This window comes from Mirounga leonina, unplaced genomic scaffold (assembly GCF_011800145.1).
Source record: "Mirounga leonina isolate KUSES-001 unplaced genomic scaffold, KU_Mleo_1.0 Mir_127, whole genome shotgun sequence".
NCBI lineage: Eukaryota > Metazoa > Chordata > Mammalia > Carnivora > Phocidae > Mirounga > Mirounga leonina.
Genome location: NW_023270316.1, coordinates 78,409,554 through 78,437,534, shown reverse-complemented (window position 1 = coordinate 78,437,534; position 27,981 = coordinate 78,409,554). Strand labels below are relative to the sequence as shown.

Genomic DNA, 27,981 nt, shown 5'->3' with positions numbered 1-27,981 from the left:
AAACTCAATGACGTTTCACCATGGGATTAAGCTTGGCTTCTTACACGGCACACAGAGCAGGACAGAAGACAAACCACATGACAAACAAGATAACAGAAGGGTGTAGAAAGTTAATGAACTAAACTCGAAGTCCGTCTGTGGGCGCGTAGTCGAGCCAAGGTCTCAGGCTGGTCGGGGTCAGCTCTCCACACTCACTGCTTACGGCATTCAGGCAGGGAAGGCTCTTGGTTCTACTCCGACATCCAAGGGATAGAGCCTTAGGCAGTGGTTGCCTTTTTGAAGTGGTCAGATATAGAGGGGTCAGGTCTGAAGAGTCTGACAGTTTGCTGCCAAAACCCTTCCCTTTTTAAAGGGATATAATCAGTTTGGGGTCTCTGCAGACCTCTGGTTCTGCTCGTTATCAGTTCTGGAGGGTCAGCTGACATTGGTCCTGGCGGCTTACATCATTGCTTGACACGGGCTCTCGCTTGACATGAGAGACTCCATTTTGCTCTCTACAAGGATTCTTTAAGTTTTTCTACTACTTTTTTTTTTTTAAATCTCATCCTTTTGGCGTTGGGGTGGTATTGGTGTTGATTTGCACCCCAGCTTTTGAGCACAGGTAATTTCCACTAAACAAAACCTAACCCCTTGCCTGCCCTGTGTGGCCCCGGTCTATTCGCCTTTTTCCTTACTGGCATCAAACTCCGATTTTCTAGTTTGCCTTCCAGTTCCCCAGGTAACATCAGGGAAATTTCTTTAAAAATCCTTGTAGCCATTATAATTTAGAGGTAAATATCTGCCACTTAAGAGGAGAGGGGAGAGAATGTGGAAGTAACTCTCCAAAGGTGGCATTCAGCTCAGCTGTTCAACATGTGCATTTGTTGATATTGGTTCTGCTTTTCTTTGGAAAAGGCTGGAGTCCGGAGAAAGGTTTCACGTATCATTGGGAGAAGGATTCCAGGCCCTCGTGCTTCTACTAGCATATGGGATACCTGAGGGCTTGCAGAGGAAGACTCAAGGGCTGGCAGCTGAAGGCCTAGCTCTCAGCTTACCCCAATTGTCCTACTATTTCACTTCTTGGCCCCACATAAAAGTCTAAAACATGCTCTAGCAAGAGGAGGAAAAAAATCAAATATACAAATCAAATTAAAACCTTATACACCAGTCCTGGAAGGCACGGAAACAACATCAGCATGTCGTTGTCCAAGTCGACCATGGTTCTAGGTTACTGGGATATTCGCGGGCTGGTGCACGCCATCCGCATGCTCCTGGAGTTCACCGATACATCCTATGAGGAGAAACAGTACACGTGCGGGGAAGCTCCCGACTATGATAGAAGCCAATGGCTGGATGTGAAATTCAAGCTCGACCTGGACTTTCCTAACCTGCCCTACCTCATGGACGGTAAGAACAAGATCACCCAGAGCAATGCTATCTTGCGCTACATCGCTCGCAAGCACAATATGTGTGGTGAGACTGAAGAAGAAAAGATTCGAGTGGACATCATGGAGAACCAAATAATGGATTTCCGCCTGCAGCTGATACGACTGTGCTATAGCCCTGACCTTGACAAACTGAAGCCTCAGTACTTGGAACAGCTACCTGGACAACTGAAACAGTTCTCCTTGTTCCTGGGGAAATTCTCATGGTTTGCAGGAGAAAAGCTCACCTTTGTGGATTTCCTCACCTATGATGTCTTAGATCAGAACCGTATGTTTGAACCCAAGTGCCTAGATGAATTTCCAAATCTGAAGGCTTTCATGTGCCGTTTTGAGGCTTTGGAGAAGATAGCTAAATACATGCAGTCTGACCGCTTCCTGAAGATGCCCGTCAACAACAAGATGGCCCAGTGGGGCAACAAGAAAATACGCTGAGCAGGAGGTGGACTTGCACTGCTTGTTTTATCCATCCTGTCCCTAGGGGGCATGTACTCTCTCTTCTCTGCTCTTTTCAATAAATAGCATTTAGGCTAAACAACAACAACAACAACAACAAAAAACCAAAAAAACAAAAAAAAACCCTTATACATAGGGACGCCTGGGTGGCTCAGTCGTTAAGCGTCTGCCTTCGGCTTAGGTCGTGATCCCAGGGTCCTGGGATTGAGCCCCGCATCTGGCTCCCTGCTCGGCGGGGAGCCTGCTTCTCCCTCTCCCACTCCTCCTGCTTGTGTTCCCTCTCTTGCTGTGTCTCTCTCTGTCAAATAAATAAAAATCTTAAAAAAAAAAAACAAAAACCTTATACATAGCTCTTAATTTATTGCATGCTTTCAAATGTATTGATGAAAAAGAGTTAAGTATATTGAACTTTAGGAGTAACTTGCTCAGCTGTATCCTTTTTTTGGCCAGGCAGCCAATTTCTTGAAAGTTTTCCTGAAACTTCTTTGTAAGTTTCACCTTGCTCCTTTAGCGCCGAGTACTAGCTTGCCCTGCATGCCTCTAGAGACTCCTAAACTGGTTTCAGCTCACAGAATTTCAACCTGTGGAGAAAGAATCGACCGTGTATCTGCCCAGTAGCTTCACATTCTTCTGAAAGCAGCAACCCCTTCTTTTAGAAAAGGCCCCTCCTCCGCCACACTCCAACCCTGCGGACCCCTAGAAGCTGCCGTGTTCTTATAGACCCCACCCTTCTGGCCACAGTTGATTGGTCTGGGATGGAACATGAGCCAGATGGCCAGCCAATCAGCACCTTCCCCTGGAATTTTCGAATTTCAGAGAGAGCCGAGTTGGTCCTCTGCTGCCTGGGCAGTGAAAGAGAATGAAATGATCCACAGGCGGAGAGGAGAAAAGGACTGTGAAAGTTCTAGTGGTTTTCAGGTCCTGGGCTGGAGTTAGAAATTTCTAATTCCCGCTGCTCCTCTGACCTTCCCAGGGTCTGACTATGTGACACACCTCTCCATGCTTTCAATAAATTCTTCTTTCGTATAACTTATTTCAGAACAGTTTTCTACTGTTTGTGTCCAAGAGCCCTAACGAATTCCCATGGGAAGGACCACATCAAGGTCATAGGATGGTCAGGAAAGACTGGCCTGACCAGAGGTTTTTTTTGTTTTGTTTTGCTTTTGTTTTAAGATTTTATTTATCTGTTTGAGGAGAGAGAGAGAGAGAGATAGGGAGAGAGAGCACGAGCAGGGGGTGGGGCGGAGGAAGAAGCAGGCGCCCCGCTGAGCAGGGAGCCCCATGCAGGACCGGATCCCAGGACCCCGGGATCATGACCTGAGCCAAGGCAGACGCTTAACTGACCGAACCACCCAGGCACCCCCTGACCAGAGTTGTTCATCCCTGTAAGCAGACGAGATGGAACCAGATTATCAGAAGGTTGTTTGGTGAGCATAAAATAAGAACAGGGAGCACTAACTATGTGAGCCTTGATAACCACAGGCTCTGATAGCTTGATGTGCTAATCTTTTAATAGGGATAGATCTGTCTCAGAAGGATGCTTCACTGATCAGCCTCCCTCTCTCTGGTAAGTTCTGCATTGCATTGCTTTATTCCTTTTTTTAAATTTTATTTAAGATTTTATTTATTTGACACAGAGAGACAGAGAGCACAAGCAGGGGGAGCTGCAGGCAGAGGGAGAAGGAGAAGCAGGGTCCCCAACTGAGCAGGGAGCCTGATACGAGGTTCCATCCCAGATTCCTGGGATCATGACCTGAGTTGAAAGCAGACCCTTAACCAACTGAGCCACCCAGGCGCCCCACGTTGCTTATTTCTGTGGTGTCTTTTCTATGCTTCCATAGCTGGTCCATAGCTCTTTCTGATTTATTTATTGAGTGATTCAAAAATATTTGTTGAGCATCTACTATGTGCCAGGTGTTCTTTTAAGTGTTAAATGAGAATAAGAAAAATGGTGAAAAAAATTTCCTACTCTTATGGAGCAGAAATTCTAAGAGCATAGACAGAGAATAGTCAAATTAAAAATTATGTACATATATACTTGTAGGGGATGATAAAGTTCTATAAAGAAAAAATAGAGTAAGAAGATGGAGTGATTGGAGATCACAAGAGGATGGGCATTGGTCTGTGAAAGTCTCTTTGATAAGAATAGTTTGAGCAGGGGCGCCTGGATGGCTCAGTCATTAAGCGTCTGCCTTTGGTTCAGGTCATGATCCCAGGGTCTTGGGATCTAGGCCCTAGGCGGGCTCCCTGCTCAGCAGAAAGCCTGCTTCTCCCTCTCCCCACACCACCTGCTTGTGTTCTCTCTTGCTATCTCTCTCTCTCAAATAAATAAATAAATAAAATCTAAAAAAAAAAAAAAAATAGAGCAGAGAGCAGCGAGTAGAAGAGTGAGTCGCATGGGAGACCCAGAGTCAGAACCGTATAGGGCAAGTGAATAGCAGGGGCAAACAGCTTGAGGCAGGAGTGAGCCCGGGGAGCAGGGGGGGTGGGGGGGTGGCGGTGGTTCCAGGAGAAACAAAATGGCCATGGTGGCAGCAAGAAGGAGAGCAATGGGAGATAATGTTGGGAGAATCAGGGGGAAGGGGAGGAAGAGCCTTGGGACATGGTAGCAGTTCATATTTTACTGTTAGGGGAAGCCTTTGAAAATAACCTAAATAGGTTATTTTTTTAGTGGTTACCCTAGAGTTTTCAATATACATTTACAACTAATCTGTGTCCCCATGTCAAAGAACACTATACACTTCATAGACGCTGCTGGGTCCTGCAGGTACATTATAACAGGGTGTTGCCAATTCCTCCCTCATGTCCAGCGATTACAGCATTGCTGTCATTCATTTCACTTATCTACAAGCTGGTGATCCAGAATCACCCAAGACATTGTTGCTGTTATTATTTTGAGCAAACCAATTAGATCTGTTAGATCAATAAAGAATAAGAAAAAAAACTTCATTTATGCCTTCTCTAGTACTGTCCAATTATGCAGAGCTGAGTTTCTGACCTCCAAAATTTTTCTTTTTTTAAGATTTTATTTATTTATTTGACAGAGAGAGACACAGCAAGAGAGGGAACACAAGCAGAGGGAGTGGGAAAGGGAGAAGCAGGCTCCCTGAAGAACAGGGATGCTTAACTGACTGAGCCACCCAGTTGCCCCCATAATTTTCTTTCTTTCTGAAGGATTTCTTTTAACATTTCCTGCAAAGCTGGTACACTGGCAACAAATTCCCTCAATTTTTGTCTGAGAATTTTTGTTCATTGGCTTCACTTTTGAAGGATGATTTTGCTAGATACAGGATTCTAGGTTGGTGGGTTTTTTCTTTCTAACTCTCATGAGTATTTTGGTCCATTCTCTTCTTGCTTGTGTTTTCTGAAGAGAAGTCCAGTGTAAGTGCCTGAGAGAAATTTTCTTTAGATATACTAATATATTCTATTAAATTATAATATGAAGCCATTTTACTAGGTGATGTTGCCTACCTCAGATCCTTTAGGCTGTGATTTTTTTTTTTAATTTTATTTATTTATTTGTCAGAGAGAGAGAGAGAACACAAGCAGGGGGAGTGGCAGGCAAAGGGAGAAGCGGGCTCCCCGCAGAGCAGGGAGCCCAATGTGGGGCTCCTTCCCAGGACCTGGGGATCATGACCCAAGCCAAACGCAGATGCTTAACCGACTGAGTCACCCAGGTGTCCCTATATTTTTGTTTTATATTGGACCTCAGGTGCATAGTGTTGAGTTAATCATACTTCTTATTTTGAGGCACACCATCATTATTGGTCTATGCAATGCCTCTCTCATTTTATTTATTTTTTAAGAGTTTTTATTTATTTGTGGGGCACCTGGGTGGCTCAGTTGGGTAAACGGCTGCCTTTGGCTCAGGTCATGATCCTAGGGTCCTGGGATAGAGCCCCGCATTGGGCTCCCTGCTCGTTAGGGAGCCTGCTTCTCCCTCTCCTGCTCCCCCTGCTTGTGCTCGTTTGTTCTCTCTTTCTCTCTGTCAAATAAATAAATAAAATCTTTAAAAAAAAAAGGAGTCTGTTTAAAAAAAAATTTTTTTTATTTATTTGTTTTCCTCTTTATTCATTTTCCCCAGCCATTCCCTCCCATCCTCCCCTCTGCCAATATTGTCGTTCTTGTATGTATTTTAAATTTGGGTAAATTGTATTTGTTATCAGTCTTATTTGTTTTTTTTCCCTTTTATAGTCAATATTATATTTTGAAGATTTATCCATGTTGTTCCGGTTTATAGTTCTCTGTTCTACCTAGTATTCCTCAGCATGCACTCACCACATTTTACTTATGCATCTCTTAGTGGTGGACACTTGTGTTCCTCCACCTTCCTACTACTACAGTTAATCCAGGGATGAACATCTTCGGACACACCCTCTTGTAGATTTGTGCTCGTTTCTCTGAGGGCATCTGTCCAAGAGGGAGGCTTCTGAGTCACAGGTTGAACATGTACTTAATTTCACCAAAGCCTGTCAGATTGTTTTCTAACCAGTAGCACATGAGGAAGGGATTCTGTTGCTCCACATCCACATGAACATTTGGTATTATCAGATTCCTATTTTTTGCCAATCTGATAAGGTGTAAATTGGTATCTTGTTTTAATTTGCATTTCTCTGGTTACTAGTGGGCAAACATTTCTTTTTTAGCCACTCAGATCCATCTGCTGCTGAATCCCTCTAGTGATCTGTTTGGTTGCTTTTCATAATATCTCTTTATTAACATTCTCATTTTGCCCAGACATTATTTTCCTGATTTCCTTTAGTCTTTGTCCACGGTTGCCTTTAGCTCATTGAACATATTTAAGGCAGTTAATTTAATGTCTTTGACTATTAATTCCAGTATCTGGGCTTCTTCAGGGATGGTTTCTGTGAAATTCTTTTTTTTCCTGTGAATGGGTCATACTTGCCAGTTGCTTTGTATATTCCATAATTTTTTGTTGAGAACTCAACATTCTAAGTATATGTTGTAGGAGCTCTCGAAACCTAATTCTCCCATTCCTCTGGGATTGCTTGTTTTTGCTTTTTTGTGGATAGATCCATCCTCTTGTGGCTTTTCCAAACTATTTTTAAAAAGCGTGTATTTCTTGTTTTGTGGTCACTGAAGTTTTCCATTTTCTCTGTGGCCAGCCACTGACCTGACAAAAATTTCCTTAAATCTCTGGCTCCTGAGAGGAAGAAGAAAAAGGTCTTGTCTCTTTAAATCCCTGGTAGCTGGGAAGCTGCTCCTAGGAAGTGGGTGTTCAAAAATGGCTGACTCTGGTCCTTCGGTGAGCAAAAGCAGCCATCAGCTATCTACACAATGTTCTTTTTGCCCACCCTGGGTCTAGTAAGGCACACCAGGAATGTAGGCTGCTACGTCCAGAGCTGCCTGCTCCTGGGCTGGTAACTGCAACCTTGCAAAAGGCTCAAATTCACCAAAATTTACCAGCTTCTTCACAGAGTTCTCCCACGGGCTGAACCTCTTCTACTGAGCTCCAGAGTTCCAAAATAGTAACTTGAGACAGTTCCTGCCAGTTTGATAGTTGTTTAGGTGGAGGTACAAATTCTTAGTTTCCTACGCTGCCATCTTCCTTGACATCACTCTCTACATTATGTTTTGCTTATTTGATTTAACTCCCAGAGGGTAAACCTATTTCTTTCTAACTTTCGGGATGGCACTTCAATTTTGTTTCCATCTCTAGCACCTATTCTGTCTTCCAACCATAGCAGAGCCCCTGGCCAGATTCTCTCATTTGTCCTCTATGTCCAAGGCAGAGGCCAAACCAGAGCTGTCTTATAGTTCTGAGAAGACAGCTCCTAAGAGGGCTCTTCTCTTTTTCCTGCCCAGTCTTGTAACAGAAAAGCTGAAATATCAGGAAAAGTCATGCACATATGGGGATATTACTTGTCTCACTTTTTCTTCCTCCCTCCCTCCTTTTCCTTTTTTATTCTTTATTTCTCACATATTTTTTGAGCAACCACTATGTGCCAGCTCTTTGATAGATGCTGGGGAGATGGTGTTCAAAGAACTATAGGTCCTTGTTCTTAATGAGCTATTAGTTGAGTGAGAGAGGCAAATGAAAAATTCCAGTATACTTGGTGAGATTTGAAAGAGGTGGAAAAAAGATGCTGAGGGAGCTGAGAGAGGGAATGCCTAAATGAGTTTGAGAGAAAAGCAGGGAGAAAAATTGGAAACTTCACAAATGAAGTAGGACTTGGAGAAGATAGCCAGGTGGGAACATCTTCCAGAGCACGAGCAAGTCCAAATACTTGGAGAGTGAGAACATGGCCAGCAGGGGTGCTAGCAAGTAATTTTGGTGTAAGGTGTGTGGGGGAGGTTTAGGAGATGAGGCCAGAGAAGTAGGTGGTAGCAAGATCATGTAGGAGTTGCATTTTGTTTTGTAGTGACTGTAGTGTCATAGGATTGTCAGTAGTGGTGACATGATCAGATTTGTTTTAGAAAAATTAATCTGGTGTGAGGCACCTGGGTGGCTCAGTTGATTTTGGCTCAGGTCATGATCTAAGGGTCATGAGACTGAGCCCCATGATGGGCTCTGCACTCAGTGTGGCGTCTGCTGGAGATTCCCTCTCTCCCTCTCCTTCTCTCCCTCTCCCTCTCTCCCTCCCTCTGCTCATTCACTCTCTCTCATTCTCTCTCTAAAATAAATAAATCTTAAAAAAAAAATTAAATCTGGTCAAAGAAGTTAACAACAGTAATTTAACACATAATGAAGATTTGCTCCCATGCATTTTATGTATGTCTCATTTAATCCTCATAACACACTATTACATTGGAATTACAATCATTCCCACTTTTTAGATGAGCAACTGGGCACATAAAAGTTAAGTACCTTGCCAAAGATTAGGAAATTGTCAAGTGATGGAACTGAGATTGAATCCAGGTAGTCTAACACCAGCGTGGATGCTGAATCACTGTGCTTTTATTGGGGGCCAGGCCTGGAGGGTACCAGGATTCTGTTGTGGTGATCTAAGTAATAACTAACCACTCAGGGCCTGAACTAAGGCAGTGGCAATGGGGCTGGAAGGTGGAGAACAAGTTTGGGAGATTTTGAGGAAGTAGAATTGACAGGACTTCATTCAATATGGAGGAATAAGGGAGTATAAGATTCTAGGACAACTGCTTGGTTCCCGCTTTGGTCTATTGAGAGACACTCACTGAAACAGAGGGATACGTGTGAAGAAGCAAGGTTTGGGAAAAGGGGGAGATGATCAGGTCAGTTTTGGACATGTTGAGTCGGACCAACAAAATGGGAGACATCCAGAAGGTAACTGGGCCAGAAATTCAGGGGAGGGAACAGAAGCCAGAGGTGAGAATGAAATCTCCTAAGGGAGTGGACAAGGAGAAAAGAGGTGGAGGCAGGGCTCAGGATAGGATAACTGCCACCCTCCCTGCTTTCAAGATAAGCAGAGAAGTACAAGCTAACCACCAAAATATCAGGAGACTCAATGATCATTTATTCCATAAAATCAGAGAAAAGGAAAGGACCAAAGATTCAGTTCAGATTAGAAAGTGCAGCTGCTTTCAAGGTGACTGTCTCCACACTGCTAAGAGGAGACACTATCAAACCTAGTTTGCTTATTTGATACAAATATTTTATCCATATCCTTTTCAAATGGGATCAAGTTGTTTGCAGCAATCATACGATAATGATGAAAATGAATTATTCATTTTTTGGTTGTAGAACATCTCCTTTTGTCTTGGAAAATTGAAAATTTTCTCAGTCCCTGAAAACTCCTGTTTTAAGAAAGTCTACTCCTCTGTTCTCTAACACTGCTTTATTATTAAAAAATCTTAATTTATGAGGATATATTTAAAAAGTTTTCTGGTTAGGGGCGCCCAGGTGGCTCAGTCAGTTAAACTTCAGCTTTGGACTCAGGTCATGATCCTGGAGTCTGGGATGGAGCCCCATGTCAGGTTCTGTGCTCAGTGGGGAGTCGGCTTCTCCTTCTGTCCGTCCCCCTGCTCATGCTCTCTCTCTCAAATAAATGAATAAAATCTTAAAAAAAGTTTCCTCGTTAGTTTTCAGTCTCTACCTTTAGACTATAAGTTCCATGACAACAGTGACCATTTGTCTTAATTCACCATTTTATGTTTGGCAACCCGGCAGGTTCTTGTTTGTGTACTTACTGACGGACGTTAAAAGCCTTCCTTCCCGGGGCAACTGCGTGGCTCAGTCGTTAAGCATCTGCCTTCAGCTCAGGTCATGATCCAGGGTCCTGGGATCGAGCCCCGCATCGGGCTCCCTGCTCAGCGGGAAGCCTGCTTCTCCCTCCCCCGCTCCCCCTGCTTGTGTTCCCTCTCTCACTGTGTCTCTCTCTGTCAAATAAATAAATGAAATCTTAAAAAAAAAAAAAGCCTTCCTTCCCTATTTCTCTTCCACTCCTTCTCTGTCCCATTCTCCTCTTCCTTCCTTTATACAAATATTTGTTGGATGCTTTCTATAAGCCAGGTACTCAGCTAGATTTAAAATATTAAAACTATATATATATTATATATATAACTATATATATAATTTTAAATATATATATATAAACAGAATGGGGTTAGATATGAGAACTTTTTTTTTAAAGATTATTTATTTATTTAAGAGAGAGAGAGAAAGCAGAAGCAGGGGGAGCAGCAGCAGGAGAGGGAGAAGCAGGCTCCCCGCGGAGCAGGGAGCCTGATGCAGGGCTCAATCCCGGGACACTGGGATCATGACTTGAGCTGAAGGCAGACGCTTAACTGACTGAGCCACCCAGGTTCCCCTATATATATTATTTTTTAACATATATTTTATATAAAATTTTATAAATTACATAAATTTTATATTTTAATATATTTATTATAAAAATATATACATTTTATATAAAAAAATAAAGATGACTAAGGCACTGTTCCTAATCCTGATTTAACAGTTTAGTAGAGACATACTTGACATGTAGACAGCAAGTGGATTTCTAAAACTTTGCCACAACGACAGGAGAGCAAAAATCATTGCCATCAGGAGAAGCTGGTGTGTGTAAAGGCTTGGAGGTAGGGAAACATGAAAATGAAAAGCATGGGTGTAAGTGGGGAAAGGCTAGAGGTTTTATAGGGCTGGAGCATAGTATTCATTGGATGCTGAGAAAAGTGGGCAGAGGGAGTCAGTGCCAGGTAGAAGCTGGAAAAATTGAGACTGTGAAAACACCAGAAACTATCCTAGGTTTTGACTTTTATACCCCTAATATTTACCCATAAGGACAACTGGGCAGTCAGGTAGGAGAGTCAGATAGTATTTTAATGGCTAAGAGGAAATGATGGGAGGATGTACATCCTCTATTTGCACTGCTTATCTTTTCTCTTGGTTTGGTTTTACAATAAAGAAATACAAAAATTAGTTATTCCTAAAATAGTGAGTTAGAATAAGTTTATGTTTCCTAATCAGCACCAAAATAAATGTTTTTTTTAATAATAATTGGACAAAAGCTTTTACCACTTGTCATTCTCAAGCATTATTCAAACAGGAGTTTTCCATGTAGCAGCTGTAAGGGAGAGGTTCCTCTTATCCCATTAATCAATTGATTATCAGTGTTAAGCTCATTGATTCTTAATTCATTCAATAGGTTATGATCCCTTACTGACATTAATTACTTTGTTACTCATATTGTATCATATTTGGCCAGGGAGGGCCCCTTCAAGTGGCTCTTGCCCTTTTGGTATGTCCTCATTGTTTTTTGACTACTTCACTTCCAGGTTCATCTTGTACCTTTCCTGCTCCAGTCTCAGAGTCAGCCATTTAATCAGGGAATGCAATGTTTTTTAAATATTTGCAATATTCTTGTTTGAGAAGCATATTTTTAAAAAATAATTTTCACTTACTGTGTTAAAAAATGCCATTTTATTAATAACAGCATTTTATATTTAATGCCAATTAATTTTAGTGCCATTTTAAACATTCACCCACAACCCAATACATCCCATGAGACCCTGATCTTGTGATCAAGATTCCCCAATCACACTAGTTTTTTTGCCTTTTTTTTTTTTTAAAGTAGGCTCCATGCTCATTGTGGATCCCAACATGGGGTTTGAACTCATGGCCCTGAGATCAAGACCTGAGCTGAGATCAAGAGTCAGACATTCAACCAACTGAGCTACTCCGGTGCCCCACTAGTTTTTTTATTTTTTTATTTTTAAGTACTCTCTACACCCAGTGTGGGGCTCAAACCCACAACCCCAAGATCAAGAGTTGCACACTCCATGGACTGAGCCAGCCAGCCACCCCACCAATTACACTAGTTTATAAGAACATAAACCAGTAAGTTGTCAATACTAACGAGAGAATTTACATTTATAAAAAAAGCTTTAAAAAACACATGTAAAAAAACACATGTAATTTTTGTATCTGTGTAAATACTTTATTCTGTTTCTACATAGGATATTGAAATTTACACATTATTTTTAAGACAACTAATATACAGCTAACTGAAATAAAATACACAAGAAGCTTATGAGTTATGAGATACAGATGAGAAAACCTGAGAAGTTTTTAATTTAATTTGCTCTACTGGGAACATCAGGACTCCTGGACTTGATATTGGCCTTGTATATCAAATACTTTTTTCTGTAAGTACTAGCTGACACCCTTCCAAAGAGCACGTTGTACTACTGTGTCTAAGAAATCAGTGAATAACTAGGTTTTCCATCTTATCAAAGTACAAAGCATTACTTCAATTCTAGGCCCTCTGACAGAATGTATCTATTTTTACTAAGTTCTTTAATGAAATTTTATTAAGAAATTATTGATTCAGAAGGTAAATACAAGGCATCTTTATATTACAAAGAAAATCAAGAAGACAAAAATCTAGTATTTTAAACAAATTCCAAATTCTGACATTTGGAGCAGTATTGATTCTCAGATTATCTTTTTCTAAAAGAGATTTCTTCCAGCTTGTTTCCAGACTTCTTTTACTCCTTTAATGCTTTCTCTTTTCACACATTTCCAGTATTCCTGTACACTTTGTTGTTGTGGTACCTGTTAACCAAAAGTAAAAGTAAAGAGATCATTCTCTTCAAGATTAAACACGATTTCATGTGAGCTCTGTTATTATTCCCCACACACCTCCAAAAAGTACATGAGATGGATTGTGTTGTAAAAGATAACTGCAACAGAATTGTAAGTAAGACAGGATAAAAGACAAAAAAGTGAACGTGATGTAAGAATATCCTTGGGGTAACTAGGGAATGGAAGCTAAGTATACGTGATTAGAGCTTCCTCCCTAAGAAGATAATGAAGACTTTGGGTGATCTTGTTCACATATTGGTTTAAAATGTGATTATTTCATAATGCTTTATAATATTTTATAATGTTTCCCTTTTAACGGTGAACTTTATTTAGCTAAGTGGGATAAAAATTATAAGCCTAAAACTTTGATTTAACCTTGCCGAAGTTAAAAAAATGAAAACAATACATTTGATAAGAACCCTTAAGAAGAAATAATATAATTCACCTAAGTGCTCTATGAATTAAAAGGTTCTGTATGGGTCTTCTCAGTTAAACAACAAAGTAAAGGTTAGAAAATATTTGTATCCTGGTGACCACAGGAGCACAGCATTGCTGGAAATCTGCCAAAAGGAAGCAAAAGTTGCTGATCGATTTACAGGTCTTCTATTTAATGTCTCTTGAGAAATGGCAAAGAAGCTCCTTAGTATATTAAACTGTTAACTGCAAAGGCTGGTTTAATTTCCAGATATATGACTGTTAACTATGAGGTACTGGGTACTACTACAAAGCTTGTAAAACATATTTGCTAATAGAAATCATATTTATTCATTTTCCATAAATGTTTGTAGCAGGAAAACGAACATGCTTTTCTGAGTTGTAAATAAATAGATTTGTTTATGAACCTACCATATCCTCTCCCTCATTCTCTCTCCTCTCTTATGGCCTAACTACCTGCTTATCACATAGTTCTCTTTCCACCCATGTTTTCAACCTGAAGACTTTAAACAAAATTGTGAGTTTTATTTGTCCCACAGACCAATATGTGAATTTGAATGCAGTGATAATGGCTAACGTTTACTTCAAGTCTCTCAGACACTATACTAAATATTCTACACTTAATTCTTAAAACTTTTTTTTCCAGTAGATTCTATTAGTTTCCTCATTGTACACAGATGAGGAATGTGAGGCTCTGAAAAATTAAGTGGCTTTGCAAGATTAGGAAGTTAGTAAGTGACAGAGTTGGGATTTGAATTTAGGTGTGTCTTAACTACAGAGCCCAAGGCAAAATTCTAGGCTATGATTTCTGAATAGATTCAGATAAAAAATAAAGGCAAAGAAAAATACTGGATTCCATCTGTAGGAGGTATCTCCGTGTTGTGATCATAGCTTATAATCTCTTTATAAATGATAAAGCCTCCATTTAAGACTATAGATTTGTCCAAATTCTAGGTGTAAAATATCATTCATTCAATTACATGTAAACATGTAATTATTTAAAAACTCAAAATCTTTACCCATAAACCTCGATGCATCCTGTTTTTTAAAACCCCGAGAAACTCTCCATGACTAAGACATTCATCACCATCCACATCAAAGATCTTGAAGACGGTGTCCAAAATATTGTTTGAGAGCTCCTGTCCTGTTGCTACTTTCACGGCCCTCTTAAACTCCGCTGAAATAAAACATAAAAGAACTCATCAACCATAGCTGATGGTGAAATAGTGAAATAGTCTAAGTGGAATTCATCTAAATTTTATTATTTGAGAAGCAAAAACAAATCTAAATGTTCATTAATGGGAAGTAAAACAAAACCAAAAATACTCATTAAGAGCATATCGAAATAATAAATTTGGCTGAGAAATGTCATGAAAGTAATTGAAAGAGAAGCAGGCTATTTTAATTTAACCAATATTTTAAAGAAGGTATTTAAATATTCTCTTTTCCTTCTTAGGGGAAAAATAAGGAAAGTAAAAGCAAATAAAGTAATTGTTAAATGTGAGAGTCAATGCTTTAAGTCTAGAGTAACCACAATGAATTAAAAGGCCAATCAACTGTTTTACTGATAACTGGCCCCTTGATCAGTATGTTCTAGTTGAAGAATAGAGTGACACTGTTTATAGATGATAAAAATTAAGTCATAAAACTTACCCAGTCTGACAGGACGATGAGCTAAACTGAACATTTGCATAGCAATAGCAAAGTCTTCCAAGTGGGTCGTAAAATGACAAAATGACTTGAACTCATCCAAACTAATGCTCTAATAAAATAACAGAAGTGAATTTTAATTACAATTTTGTAAATACATTAAAAATCGTAGAATATAAGCATAAGTCCTGTTTCTTTCATAAACCTTCTAAACTTTTATAGCTTTCTAAGAAAGTCTTATTAAAGAGAATGGGCATGGCCACAGTGTATGGTTGTGTAGACTGCTCACTGGGTGAAAGGGGTCTCCTGGAGTAGGCCAGACCTGGGGTGGCCCTGTGGTACAGACTGGATTCTGTCTTCTCAAAATGCATAGGTTGAAACCCTAACGCCCAACATGACTGTATTTGGAGACAGGGCTGTTAGGAAGGCAATGAAGGCTAAATGAAGTCATAAGGGTAGGACCCTAATCTGATAGGACTAGTATCCTGATAAAATGACGAAGAGACACCAGGGCTCTCTGACTCTGTGTGTTATGCACAGAGGACAGGCCATGTGAGGACACAGTGAGAAGTATGCAAACTGGGAGGAGAGACTTCACCAAAACCAACTTGCCAGCACCTTGATCTTAGACTTCCAGGTTCCAGATGTGAGAAAACAAATTTGTTGTTTAAGCCATCCAGCCTGTGGTATTTTGTTATGGCAGCCTAAGGAAACTAATACATCCTGTTAAGTGGTCTGCCTCCTTGTTTTTCTGCTTTATCAATGGACACAGCACTGAGTAAGAGCACTGGGTTTTGGAGTTAGAGGAACCTATGTTGAAACTTCAGTTCTGCCATTTACTATGTGCATGGTCTTAGCCTCTCTAAGCCTAAGGTAAGTAACCTTTCATGAATTAAGTAATTTGTTCAGGTCTACTAAATGGTACATGGGGATTTGAACCTTGGTTTACCTGACTTTAAAACCTATACACATAAAAACAAAACAAAAAATAAGTTAGAAAAACTAGTTTTTCCATTGAAAAAGTAAACAAAGTAAGAAAATTCTTTTTTTAAAAAATTTATTTATTTGTTAGAGAGAGAGGGAGAAGCAGGCTCCCCGCTGAGCAAGGAGCCCGATGTGGGACTTGATCCCAGGACCCTGGGATCATGACCTGAGCCGAAGGCAGATGCTTAACCGACTGAGCCACCTAGGTGTCCCAAGTATGAAAATTCTTAATTTGAAAATAAATTCTTCTCTTCCTGAAAAAGTTTCTCTTTGTAGGGACCTTCAGGATCATGTCCTCTGCTTATGTGTGGTCTTATTCAAGTTTTACTGCTTTTAGCCTTTGTGAATTTATGGAATTTTTACTTTTAAAATTTTAACTAAGTTTTTGAAGAGGTAACATATACACATGGTAAAAAAAATTCTAACCATATTATGCATAAAAAATAAAGTCTTCTCTCTTCCTTCAACCTCCAGTTCTCTTCCCCATAGGTAAAGCACTGTTACCAATTCTTTGTGTACCCTTCCAGAAATATTCTACTCATATAAAAGAACACACACACACCCCTGTTTTACACAGTGGGAACATCTTCTTCACACATTTCTACACCTTGTTTTATACTTTTTTTTTTTTTAAAGATTTATTTATTTGAGAGAGAGAGAGAGAGTGTGTGTGTGTGAGTGGGGGCAGAGACAGAGAAGGAGAAACTCCTCAAGCAGACTCCCCACTGAGTACAGAGCCTGAAGCAGGGCTTGATCCCAGGACCCTGAGATCATGACCTGAACTGAAATCAAGAGTCAGACGCTTAACCAACAAAGCCACCCAGGCAACCCCCCTTGCTTTATACTTTTAACAATAGATCTTATTAGCACAAATAAGAATGGCCATTTCTCTGCGTCATAAGCCATCACTGGGTGCAACCTTTCTGATTTTTCTTTTACTGGTAAGTGAAAAATGGTACACCATTAATGTTTCAATCTGTATGTCTTGAATTGTGACTGATGTGAAACACTTTCAGTTTTATGTTCTTATTAATCATTTGTGGCTTTCTCTTCTTGTGTCTTTTTTATGTCCTTTGCCCAGATTTTTAATGTTATGTGACTTATTGCTAGGAAACAAGTGTCCATGGGCCTCTCATGTTTCTGCACATCTTTCAAACAAAGGCTCCAACCACCTTTTTATTCCACACTATCTTCCCAAGGATGTTTGTATAGTGAACAGCCTCGAATATTGACAATGTCTCCTTTGGAAGCAGAGGACAGTTTTGCTTACTGCCCATTATAAAAGATTCAGATTCCTGAAAATGAGCTTTCTCGGCTATGTGCATGGGCAGCATCCACAAGGGCCCCTCAACATGGTCCCCGCAGGACTTGGGAGGTGAGGAGGAACTGACCAAACATGATGTTCATACTGTTGCTATGCTATGAATAATAAAGTTTTTTTGTCTCTGACCCAAGCACGTGTCTTTTGTCAGCATCCATGAAATGGTACAGGCTAACTTCCAAATAGATAAAACCTCAGATACTTTACTGTTTATTAACACAGTGATTTTTAGGATCCCATTATATATTAAATAGGGCAAAATGTAAGACCCTTCAAAGTTCTTGATTTTTAAAAATTTTTTTGAGGGGGAAGGGGCAAAGAGAGAGGGACAGAAAAAACCCCAAGCAGGCTCCATACCCAGTGCAGAGCCCAATGTGGGGCTCTATCTCATGACCCTGAGATCATGACCTGAGCTGAAATCAAGAGTCAGACACTTAAATGACTGAGCCACCCAGGTGCTCCCCAAATTCTTGATTTTTAAGATCTCATTATAAATTAAAGAAATGGGCCTACTACATGTGATGCCAATATTCCTCCCCTCCCCATTTCGTTATTTTTTTTCTTTTGACTTTGATTATAATTTTGGGAGGAGATGAGGGGAAGCAACAGAATTTTAACTTTTAGGTAGCAATTTCATCAAGTTTTCCTTGAAAGCTTCTGAGCTTTGCCTAGAAAGATATGTATACCCTACTCTAAGATGATTGTTTCCAAGGTTTCTTCTAAATACACTCAGTTTCGGGGCGCCTGGGTGGCTCAGATGGTTAAGTGTCTGCTTTCTGCTCAGGTCATGATCCCAGGGTCCTGGGATCGAGCCCCACATTGGGCTCCTGGCTCAGCAGGGAGCCTCCTTCTCTGCCTCTGCCCCTGCTCATCTCTCTCTCTCTATCTCTGTGTCTCAAATGAATAAATAAAATCTTAAAAAAACAAAAATACACCCAGTTTCACTTTTCTCTCTCTTTTTTCTAAGATTTTATTTATTTTTGAGAGAGAAAGAGAGAGCATGAGCAGGGGAAGAGAGGCAGAGAAAAAAGGACAAAAAGACTCCCCGTTGAGCAGGGAGCCTGATGTGGGGCTCGATCCTAGGACCCTGAGATCATGACCTGAGCCGAAGGCAGATGCCTAACCGACTGAGCCACCCAGGTGCCCCATTTTTCCCTTTAACATTTAATTCTTAGATCCATTTGGAATTTTAGAGTAATGAGTGAGGCAGAGATTTACCTTCATTTTCTCTCTCACATGGCCAGTGAATTAACCTAATGCCACTTTATCTTGGCATTCTTTTTTTAAAGACTTAATTTTTTTAAAGCAGTTTCAGGTTCACAGCAAAACTGAGGGGAAGGTACAGAGATTTCCCATATAGCTCTTGTCCCCTCAGCATTCTTTTCATATAAACTTTTATGGTTTGTCTAGGTCACTTGTAAGAATCCAATAGCATTTTTATTGGAACCCATTCGTGTTCACCAATATCTGGTTCTCTTTTGATTCCTGCATATAGGAAAGATTACACCTTTTTGCCTCTTTGCAGTTACATGGGGGTCATGTAATTAGTCTGGCCAATAACCAAGTGTGATGTTTTTGGCCAAAACATTTAATTGCTAGAATGTACTCACTCCTTTATTTTCCTGACACAGCCTCTGCAGATGATGTTTTTTCCAGAGGTAAAGCTCCAAGATGGCAGAGCTTGGAGAGTCTGGGTCCCTGAGCAACTGTATGCATAGCTTCACACCATGATTGAGAAAGGAATCTTTCTTGTGTTAGCCATGGGGATTTCAGGGTTAATTTGTAACTGCAACCGAGGCTGTTCTAATATAACCATTACATTTATAGATGAATCTAAGGGAGAACTGCTACATTTATAATACTAAGATTTCCCATTCATAGGAGATGTCACTATATAATTAGATAACTTTTATATCTATCAAGACCTTAAAGGTTTTCTTCATATATTTGGCGTTAAATTTATTTCTAATTGTTACATGTTTCTATTGTAATTATAAATGGGATCTTCATTACATTTTCTTATCTTTTTCCTCACTATAGAAATAGCTTTAAAAAAATTATATAAAAATACATGTCTACTCCAAAAACATGTATTGGAACAATGAAGTAAAAGCAATACATAAAGTAAAAAGTCACAAAAAAATCTCACAACAGTGTATTAATCATTATTAGTAGTTTGGCAATCATTTCTTCATATACATACACACACTAGTCCCAATACATTTTCTAATTTGCAATTTGTACACAGGACAGTTATTGCTAATATATTAGCATTGTAACAGGCACTTTATTGAATTTTTACTGTTTCTAAATGCTTTTCAATTTGAGTCTCTTGGGTTTTCTAGATATATAATTACATCTATGCAAACAAAGACAACTGTGACTCCTTTCAAATGTTTATATTCTTTAATCCTATTAATTTGCACTGGCTAAGATTTCCAGAACAATAGTAAGTAATAGTGGTGACAGTGAACATTCTTATTCCCGATTTTACTGGAAATGCAAAACTCATATTGCTATACTGATTGTATCTTAGGCAATAATTCATTCATATGAAAACAGTATGTAAAGAACATTTCTCACCTTGATTTTATACTTAAATAATAGAGAGTAACATGGTTTTTGTTAATTTTTAAGTTACTTTATTTAATTACGTAAATATTTCTTTTTTATTTATTTAATTTTTTAAAAGATTTTATTTATTTATTTGATAGAGACACAGCAAGAGAGGGAACACAATCAGGGGGAGTGGGAGAGGGAGAAGCAGGCTTCCCACTGAGCAGGGAGCCTGATGCAGGACTCGATCCCAGGACCCTGGGATTATAACCTGAGCAGATGCTTAACAACTGAGCCACCCAGGTGTCCCTAATTAGGTAAATATTTCTAACATTATTTCATCTTTACCAGAAGCATAATAAAAAGGTATACCAACCTCTCCTGCTGACAACTTCTCTCTTACATTTTTCCAATAGATGTCTTTATTTTCAGTGTTAGTGAAGAAAAGTAGCCACTCTGCAAAGTCTTCTTTTCTCATGAAACTCAAACCTTTAGAAAACTGAAGGAATTCCATTTCTTGGACCTCTGTTTGTAAATTCTCCATAAATCTAAATGTTAAAATATTAAATTGATGTAAGGAACTAGTAGCATTCAACCTTAGTATTGTAAATAGGATCGCAAAGCACCTTCAGCAAAACCTACTGAGTGGCTGGCCTCTTGAAATGTTGAGTCAAACAAAGTATTAGTGCTGTGCAAGGAGTGGGGGAGTGGAGGATGCAGAGAAGCTGATTAAGTCCAATACTGTCACTCTGTCACTCCCTATACTCAATTTGTTTGTGCAAATTATACTTGGCAACATATATTCTGACAAAGATTTACAAAACTATGTAAAATGTTGCTCTGATGTATCTATAACAATTTTTTTCCAACATAGAAAAATTATCCATAATCAGAGAAACTTAACATTCAGTTGGGCTACTGTTTTTAGAATGTTAATCATAATTAATGGTTCTTAATATTTTTCAGATACCAAAGTTGATTAATGTAGTCAATGGCTTTGTATCAAAATCTTAGATTTACCTAAAAGTATTTATAATCATTTGGACAAGAACATATGAATAAATGACTCAACATTCTTTTAAAAATAAAAACACAGCAGTCTGATCAAACGGTCACCAACAGCTCCCTGAGAAAAGTACAGGTTAAAAGGATATCAGATTAAAAAAAACTTCTTTGAACAAGAACTCAGAAATGCTGCACTTGATTTATTTATATCCTAAATCATGTGAAAAGTATTATCTCCATGTGTTTTAACATGTTGCAGACAGTTTTATTCACCTTTCTACATGTTAAAAATCTGTCATGTCACAATTTAATGGAATTATACGTGGGGTGAAAAATCTACTGCAGTTCAGTGGGAGAAAAACTGCCAGTGTTCAAAAACTACTCGCTTTCGGCTCTACATTTAGCCCATAAACCTTAAAAGCATGAAGGGGCAGTTTGATTTTAGGCTTCTATCTGTGTGATAGGTAAGAGTTTGTTACCTACAACATTTTCTGAATGTACGAGGATATACAGATTTATCAAAGCCATGTGTCTTTCTGGGTCAAGGCAGAGGTTTGTCTAAAATATGAAGCATTTCCAGTTTGGGCTGAGAGATCGATGAAACCTTTTACTGATATGCCTTGTCCTTTGTTTTACTGAGTTTTATTATACCGTGTACTGTGAGAAAATTCAACTTAACTAGGATTGCTAAAAAAAAATGCTTTACTTGCAAATGAGTGTACAGTGAATTTAGGAAAGTAGAGAATGTGGTATAAACACATTACTAACTCGCTCCTTTTCTTCTTCTTTTTCTTCAGGCCCTGAGGTTAAAATATTATAAATTTAACTGCTGTTAAACTATACATTGTCTGGTTTAAGCTACTTTCATCTTACTAACTATACTACTTCTGAAGAACATAAGTATATTTTAGGAAAACCATCTTTCCTAACTCTAAAATTATAGATCTTGTTATGACTTGAAAATCTTGGAACATGATTACTGGACATAAATATATGAATTGAATTTAGAGTAAGTAGAGTCACCAGATACATTCTGAACAAATTAAATAGATTATAAATTAGTGGATTAGTTGGGAACAATGGGAAAAAAATCTGATTTTCCTTATCTTTTTTTTTTTTTTTTTTTAATTTTTTAGGTCACAGGGTGCTGGAGCTGGCTCCTACCAGCTCTGAGAATCCATTGCGCATGTTTTCCCACCTCTATTTCATGTATGACAGCTTGAAACTGGCTTGGTAGAATATATACATTACTCACTGGCAAATGCTACAAAACAGGCTGTTCTTCCTGAGAGCAGATTGTTAAACATATGTATTAGCACACCACTGCTTATAGACGTCTTTGAATTTATAAAAAAACTCCTCATGAATTTAGAACATCCTCAACTAATTGGCATTTCTGAATTAAAGTACATCAGGAATATGGCACATGCACACAAAACCTACAGTTACATACGGATCAATTCCCTGTGAAAAAGACCTGAAAACTAGCTGAAGAGCTGATAAAAGGTCCATATTGTGGTCTCCGTAAAAACCCCACCCCAGGACAACCAATCAGGATGGATCTCACAAATAAGCAGCCTATCCCTGAGGAGTAATGGTCCTACTCTACATCAGGCACCCCAACCTTTAGCACCTACACTGCAGAGAAAAGCTCCCAAAACATATGGCTCTGAAAGCCAATGGGGGAAACAAAAACAGTGGGAAAAGAAATGTAGAAGAAAAGGCCCTAAAGAAAATAGAAAAAAAGGAAAAAAGAGACTGGAAAAACAGAGGTGGTGATGCAGAGTCGGTAGGGCCATCAACAGCTGTCTGAGTAGGCTGAGCATCATCTTTTTTTCCCCTGAGCTATATATATGCTGATACAGAATGGATTTTTCACAATTAAATTACCTGTTGATTTCATAACAATAAATAAACACTGAAATTCCAGCAGACAGAGCTTAAGTTATACTTTAGTTTTTATTTAAATGGCTAAGAGGGGGACGCCTCCCTGGCTCAGTTTTTAAGCGTCTGCCTTCGGTTCAGGTCGTGATCCCAGGGTCCTGGGATCGGGCCCCGCATGGGGCTCCCTGCTTGGCGGGGAGCCTGCTTGCCTGCTTCTCCCTCTCCCTCTGCCTACTGCCCCCCCTTCTCGTGTTCTGTCAAATAAATAAATAAATAAATAAATAAAATCTTAAAAAAATATAAATGGCTAAGAGGTATTTCAGTCTTTTCACTACTTGTAAAAGTAGTGAAAAGTAAAAAACCAAGCCAACCCAAAAAACAATAACCCAAACAAATCACAAATTTATCCACACACTCTCTCATTAACTGATAAGTTTCTCTTGACATGTGGTAGTATCTACTTAATGCGTCTTCTATCCCTCTGGTCACCTGGTCTAGTGCTAGGTCCTTGAAAGCCCATTCACTGTACCTAACCACCTACCACGGAACTGTGGGACTAATTCTTTCAGAAACTTTGTGACCATTTAAACCTTTTAAGAGAAACCTGGGTCTGAATTTCTAAGATCTTTAACCCTGGACCAAGTCCCTTATTAATCTCATCAAATTCCAGCTGTAAAAAGGGAAGACTCCTATCTGACTTTCTAGGGATAGGTGAAATAATGTATGTGAAATACTCAAATGTCAGGCACGTAGTGATGGCACTGAGGATGCAGGTAACCACCCTCCCTTTCCATCCTTACTCAAGCCCAGACTTAGTATCAAGAATTAGCTACTAAACTGCTTTAGCCGCTCTCTTACCCTCAGCTCCCTGTGGCTGTTGAAGGCCTTCAAGGGCAGCCTGAAGAAAATCATACACCAGCAGAAATTAATGGTCTACACCTGTAACTGGGTCCTCAACCCTGCCAACACCCTGCTGCTAGGCCAGAGAGCTCTCTATTTCCCACGGTGGCTATTTCAATTTGTTTACTTTCTCTACAAATCTATCCCACTGGCTTTCTATTTGTGCTCAGCAGATGACTTGCCCCAACTTCTCAGAGAAACTAGAGGTCACTACCTAGGAAATTCATTTTCTATCACTCTAGGAATGTAACAGCACACAGCCCCATTCTCACCACTGCCAATCTCTTTTCTGACCTAGTGAAAAGGAGGAGTCCCTTTTCCTGTTGATGGCTACCTGTGCTCTGCATTCCACCTATATTCCCCTAGTTCTTCCTTCTCAGGAGGCTTGCTCCTCTGGACTCCCATTCACTCCTGCATTGTCTTTCCCTCTTCATATCATCATTTAAATATGTGGGGAAACCTTTCTTTCTTTCTTTTTTTTTTTTTAAAGATTTTATTTATTTATTTGAGAGAGAGAGAATGAGAAAGAGAGAGCACATGAGAGGGGGGAGGGTCAGAGGGAGAAGCAGACCCCCTGCTGAGCAAGGAGCCCAATATGGGACTCGATCCCGGGACTCCAGGATCATGACCTGAGCCGAAGGCAGTCGCTTAACCAACTGAGCCACCCAGGCGCCCGTGGAGAAACCTTTCTTACATTCCCTTTCTGCTACTGCCCCCTCTCTTCCTTTGCTATAGTCAATCTCCTTCAAAGAATTACCTGTATTTCTTTCTCTATTCACCCTCACTCACTCCTCAACCCACTGCAATTTGCCTTTTGTTCCCACTGATCACATCTACCCTACATTCATCATTTTCTTTCCTAAACTTGTTCTTACTTGTGTTCTCTAGCTCAGTGAATAGGTATCACACATTTCATTGGCTCCACTCAGAAACCAGGCCGTAGCTTAGATTTCACCTTATTTACTCTTCAACCAGTCACCAATACTATTAAGTCCCTTCTCCTAACCAATCCCTTGGATTTCTCCACTTCCTTTCTGTTCCCACTGCCACCACCTTGGTCTAATTATTATCCTTTCTTCTCTATTAATGCAATAGTCTCTAACAGATCTCCTTGCCTTTTGTCTAGTTTCCTTAGCCAATCTGCTGGATCTGATGTTCACCTTACCTCCCTGATTCAAGGCCTTCACAGCTCTCTGTTGTTCTTGGCATGGCACAAAAGCCTTCACAACTGTGCCCGTGTTGACCTTCCCACCTTCATCTCTCACATTTCTGGTTAAGTCATAATGAACTTCTAATTTCTGAATCTGCCATGTCTTCTCCTGCGTTCAGACATATTATTTTATCTATTTAGTACTCATTGGGTTCACATTAACACTGGCTTGATAATTCCTGCCAATATTATGCAGATATGGGTTCTTTTCCTGAGAAATTAAAAACACGAACTATCTGAACAGAGCAGTAGTCTATCTACATTATGTCAGTTAAATTATTCTGTGGAATGACAATAGACTTAAAATATTTCTGAGAATTTTTTTCTAACTTAAATTCACTGTGTACTGACAGTCCCATACAATGGACCTATCTAGTACAGGATATTCTGTATATTGTCAGTCCGTAATCAGAATTCTGGGCCAAAGAGTTAGATAAAAACATCAGTATTTTGTAAAGTAAAATTTGACCCAGAGATTTAAACAAAATTATGTTTTATTGGACTATAAAACAGATTTTTAAATAACTGCTTTTTCCTTAGTGTAAAGTCTACAGTTGCTAAGGGATGTTTTTGTTCCAGAAACTTCTAAGTTCCTTTGTGTGAAGAATTTAAATTTATAATTTAAGAATTTAAATAATGCATGAAACAAAATCTGGAATATTGATTGATTAAATATGACATCAATACCTTTTCCTATTGATAAAAGAACAATAGAATGGAATAAGCATTGCTAAAAGAGTCACTTAAAATGGAGTTGGGAGGATGCTGAAGAAGCAGGGCCTATGCATATTTCCTGTCTCAGTCCTCAGAAAAATGCTAAACTTGGATTGTTGCCAAACTGCAAACATCCAGGATGAACATCTGCTGCATGTAAGAATGGACTTAAAAGGACTTTCTGCCTAGCAGTAATCTTAGCAACCAATCATGTATGGAACAGTGTTACTGTAACCCTGCCAGCACCAATCATAAAAAAAACAACTTATGTGCCGAAAATTCCTCCTTTGCCTTTAAAAATCCCAAGCTCCTTTGTCTCTTTGAAGCACAATCTGGGTTGCTGCCTTAATTTCTGTCTTCTGAGCTGCGATTCCCAAGATCCCAAATAAATGCCTTTTTTTTTTTTACAGCCTTGCCTTTCCCTTTTCTTATTTGACACATCATATCTATATTAATAATTGCTTTGTAACTTTGTATTTGTTGGTAAGTTTAATTACATTACTAGCATATTTCCAGAAAATTTTATAAGGCTAGGGATCCTTCATAAAACTGATTACAACTTCACAATTCCTACTGAATTTTCAAATACAAAAATTGATAATAAAAGTGGAAACAACTTTGCCATCTGTGATGAAAAATACAAGTGGTGTCTAGTTTTCTCTTCTCACTTGAAAATCCTTCTCTCTGAATTTTAAAGCAGTCAGTCCTTGGGGGAAAAAAGATGAATATGCTATAATTTTATTTTAGTTTTGATTTTTTTTCTTTAGAAGTTGGATTAAGGAGCCTTTGGCAAGAGACTGAGGAAATTCTAAGCTGAAGAAGTATCTTGACCAAGAGAGCTGGGGAAATGCAAACAGAGAAAAAAGCCAGAGAAAAAGAATTCCCTAAGGAGAGAGCCCTAGGAGCTGGGAAACAAAGCTGCTAGAAACTCTAAAAATAATTTAAGTTGATAAGAGTTTGGCACATATTCTGAGTGCCTACTATGTGTTACATTGTGTGTACTTTAATATGTTACCTCATTTAATTCTCAGATCAACCTCAGACTTTTCATGTGGGGGATAGGATATTAACATAAATAAGAGCAGAAAGAACAGAATAAAGATTAAGAAGGGAGAAATTTGGATGAATTAGAGATCTGTTCTTTTCCTTTATTAGATTAAAAATTGTTATGATTTCTAATTTTTAAATTTACTTTTATATTTACTTACAACTCTCTAAAATGGGCAGGACAAGTATCATTTTATAAATTTTTACAGGGCACCTGGGTGGCTCAATTGGTTAAGTGGCTGCCTTGGGCTCAGGTCATGATCCCAGGGTCCTGAGATCGAACCACCCTGGGCTCCCTGCAGCAGGGAGCCTGCTTCTCCCTCTCCTGCTCCCCTTGCTTGTGTTCTCTCTTCCTGTCAAATAAATAAAATCTTAGAGAAAATTAATTTTTACAAAGAACAAAAAAAACGTACATGATTTGCCCAAGACCATACAGCTAAATAAATGCTAAATAGCATAACTAGGATTTACACCTATTTGTATCCCAAGTCCAGTGCTTTTTCCCTTTTATATTGCTACCAATTTCTAAATTTTTCGTATTTAATTATTAGTACTTGTACTTGCCTATTAAAGTGTAAAGTGGTTTTAAAGAAAAAGCTGAATTTTAGAAGCTGAAGTGAAGTATGCCTCCATGCTTAAAATTATGATTTTAGTTGTTCTCTGCTGATAGATGCTATAAAAAAACAGCCTGTGAAATTTGAAATTTGTTGCTGGTCTTACTATAACTGTTAAGAATGTAAGTCTTTATATTACACAGTGTCCTTTTTTATAGGACCCATGGGAAACTTTCTTTCTGGCCCTATGAGGAATAAATGCCCCCTCCCCCCTTACGTAGAATCAGTGCTTAGGGATGCAGTGAACTGTGTAACTGATCATGTATCCCCTCTTCATACTGTCTGTCAGAAAGCCCAGAGTCAAATTTGTGGCTTACTCTCATCAAGTGCATAGAATCTCATGATTTGCACTTTGTGTACTAGCCTAATTACTGACTCCATTTTATGACACTACCATTGTTTTTCTTTTCTTCATCTTTCTCATCTTCTCATAAGCCACCTACTTATATTCTATTGCAAGTGCCAATTTACAGCTGGACTCCTGTTTAGAATAAGAAATTATATATAAATCAACATATTAAAAATTATGCATGAATCAATACATTCATTGTAATTATATACAATCACATAATAAATTAACATATTTATATAAACTTATTAAGTAGATATCAGCATTGTCATTTCAGAGATGAAGAAATGGCCTGGACTGGAGACTCAGATTAAACTGCTTGTTCATCAAAGCCCACTTAATAAATGGTGAAGTTCTGCATTTGAATCCAGGTCTGTATAAATCACAAATACGTGTTTTTGAAAATCAGTAC

The 27,981-nt window shown here is 39.0% G+C and overlaps 2 protein-coding genes across 2 annotated transcripts in view; one reads left to right on the top strand and one right to left on the bottom strand.

Annotated features, from left to right (window-relative positions):
- The first annotated feature begins 1,148 nt into the window (after positions 1-1,148).
- On the top strand, positions 1,149-1,956 carry LOC118009589 (glutathione S-transferase Mu 3-like). The gene has a single exon (XM_035003700.1). It carries the CDS (start codon positions 1,176-1,178, stop codon positions 1,854-1,856), a length of 681 nt encoding a protein of 226 aa, XP_034859591.1. The 5' UTR covers positions 1,149-1,175; the 3' UTR covers positions 1,857-1,956.
- Positions 1,957-12,228: 10,272 nt separating this feature from the next.
- Positions 12,229-27,981, bottom strand: part of MICU2 (mitochondrial calcium uptake 2) — a 173,998-nt gene continuing 158,245 nt past the window's right edge. Inside the window, exons 9-12 of the mRNA XM_035003699.1 lie at positions 20,223-20,394; positions 14,989-15,097; positions 14,355-14,512; positions 12,229-12,870 (exon numbers count right to left, since the gene is read on the bottom strand). Of these exons, the coding sequence (XP_034859590.1) occupies positions 12,766-12,870; positions 14,355-14,512; positions 14,989-15,097; positions 20,223-20,394 (544 nt within the window). The 3' untranslated portion in view covers positions 12,229-12,765. The remainder of the gene's footprint in view (positions 12,871-14,354; positions 14,513-14,988; positions 15,098-20,222; positions 20,395-27,981) is intronic.

Bases quoted from the DNA above. Each gene is read 5' to 3' on its own strand.
- LOC118009589 (XM_035003700.1), top strand. From the start codon at position 1,176: ATGTCGTTGTCCAAGTCGACCATGGTTCTAGGTTACTGGGATATTCGC.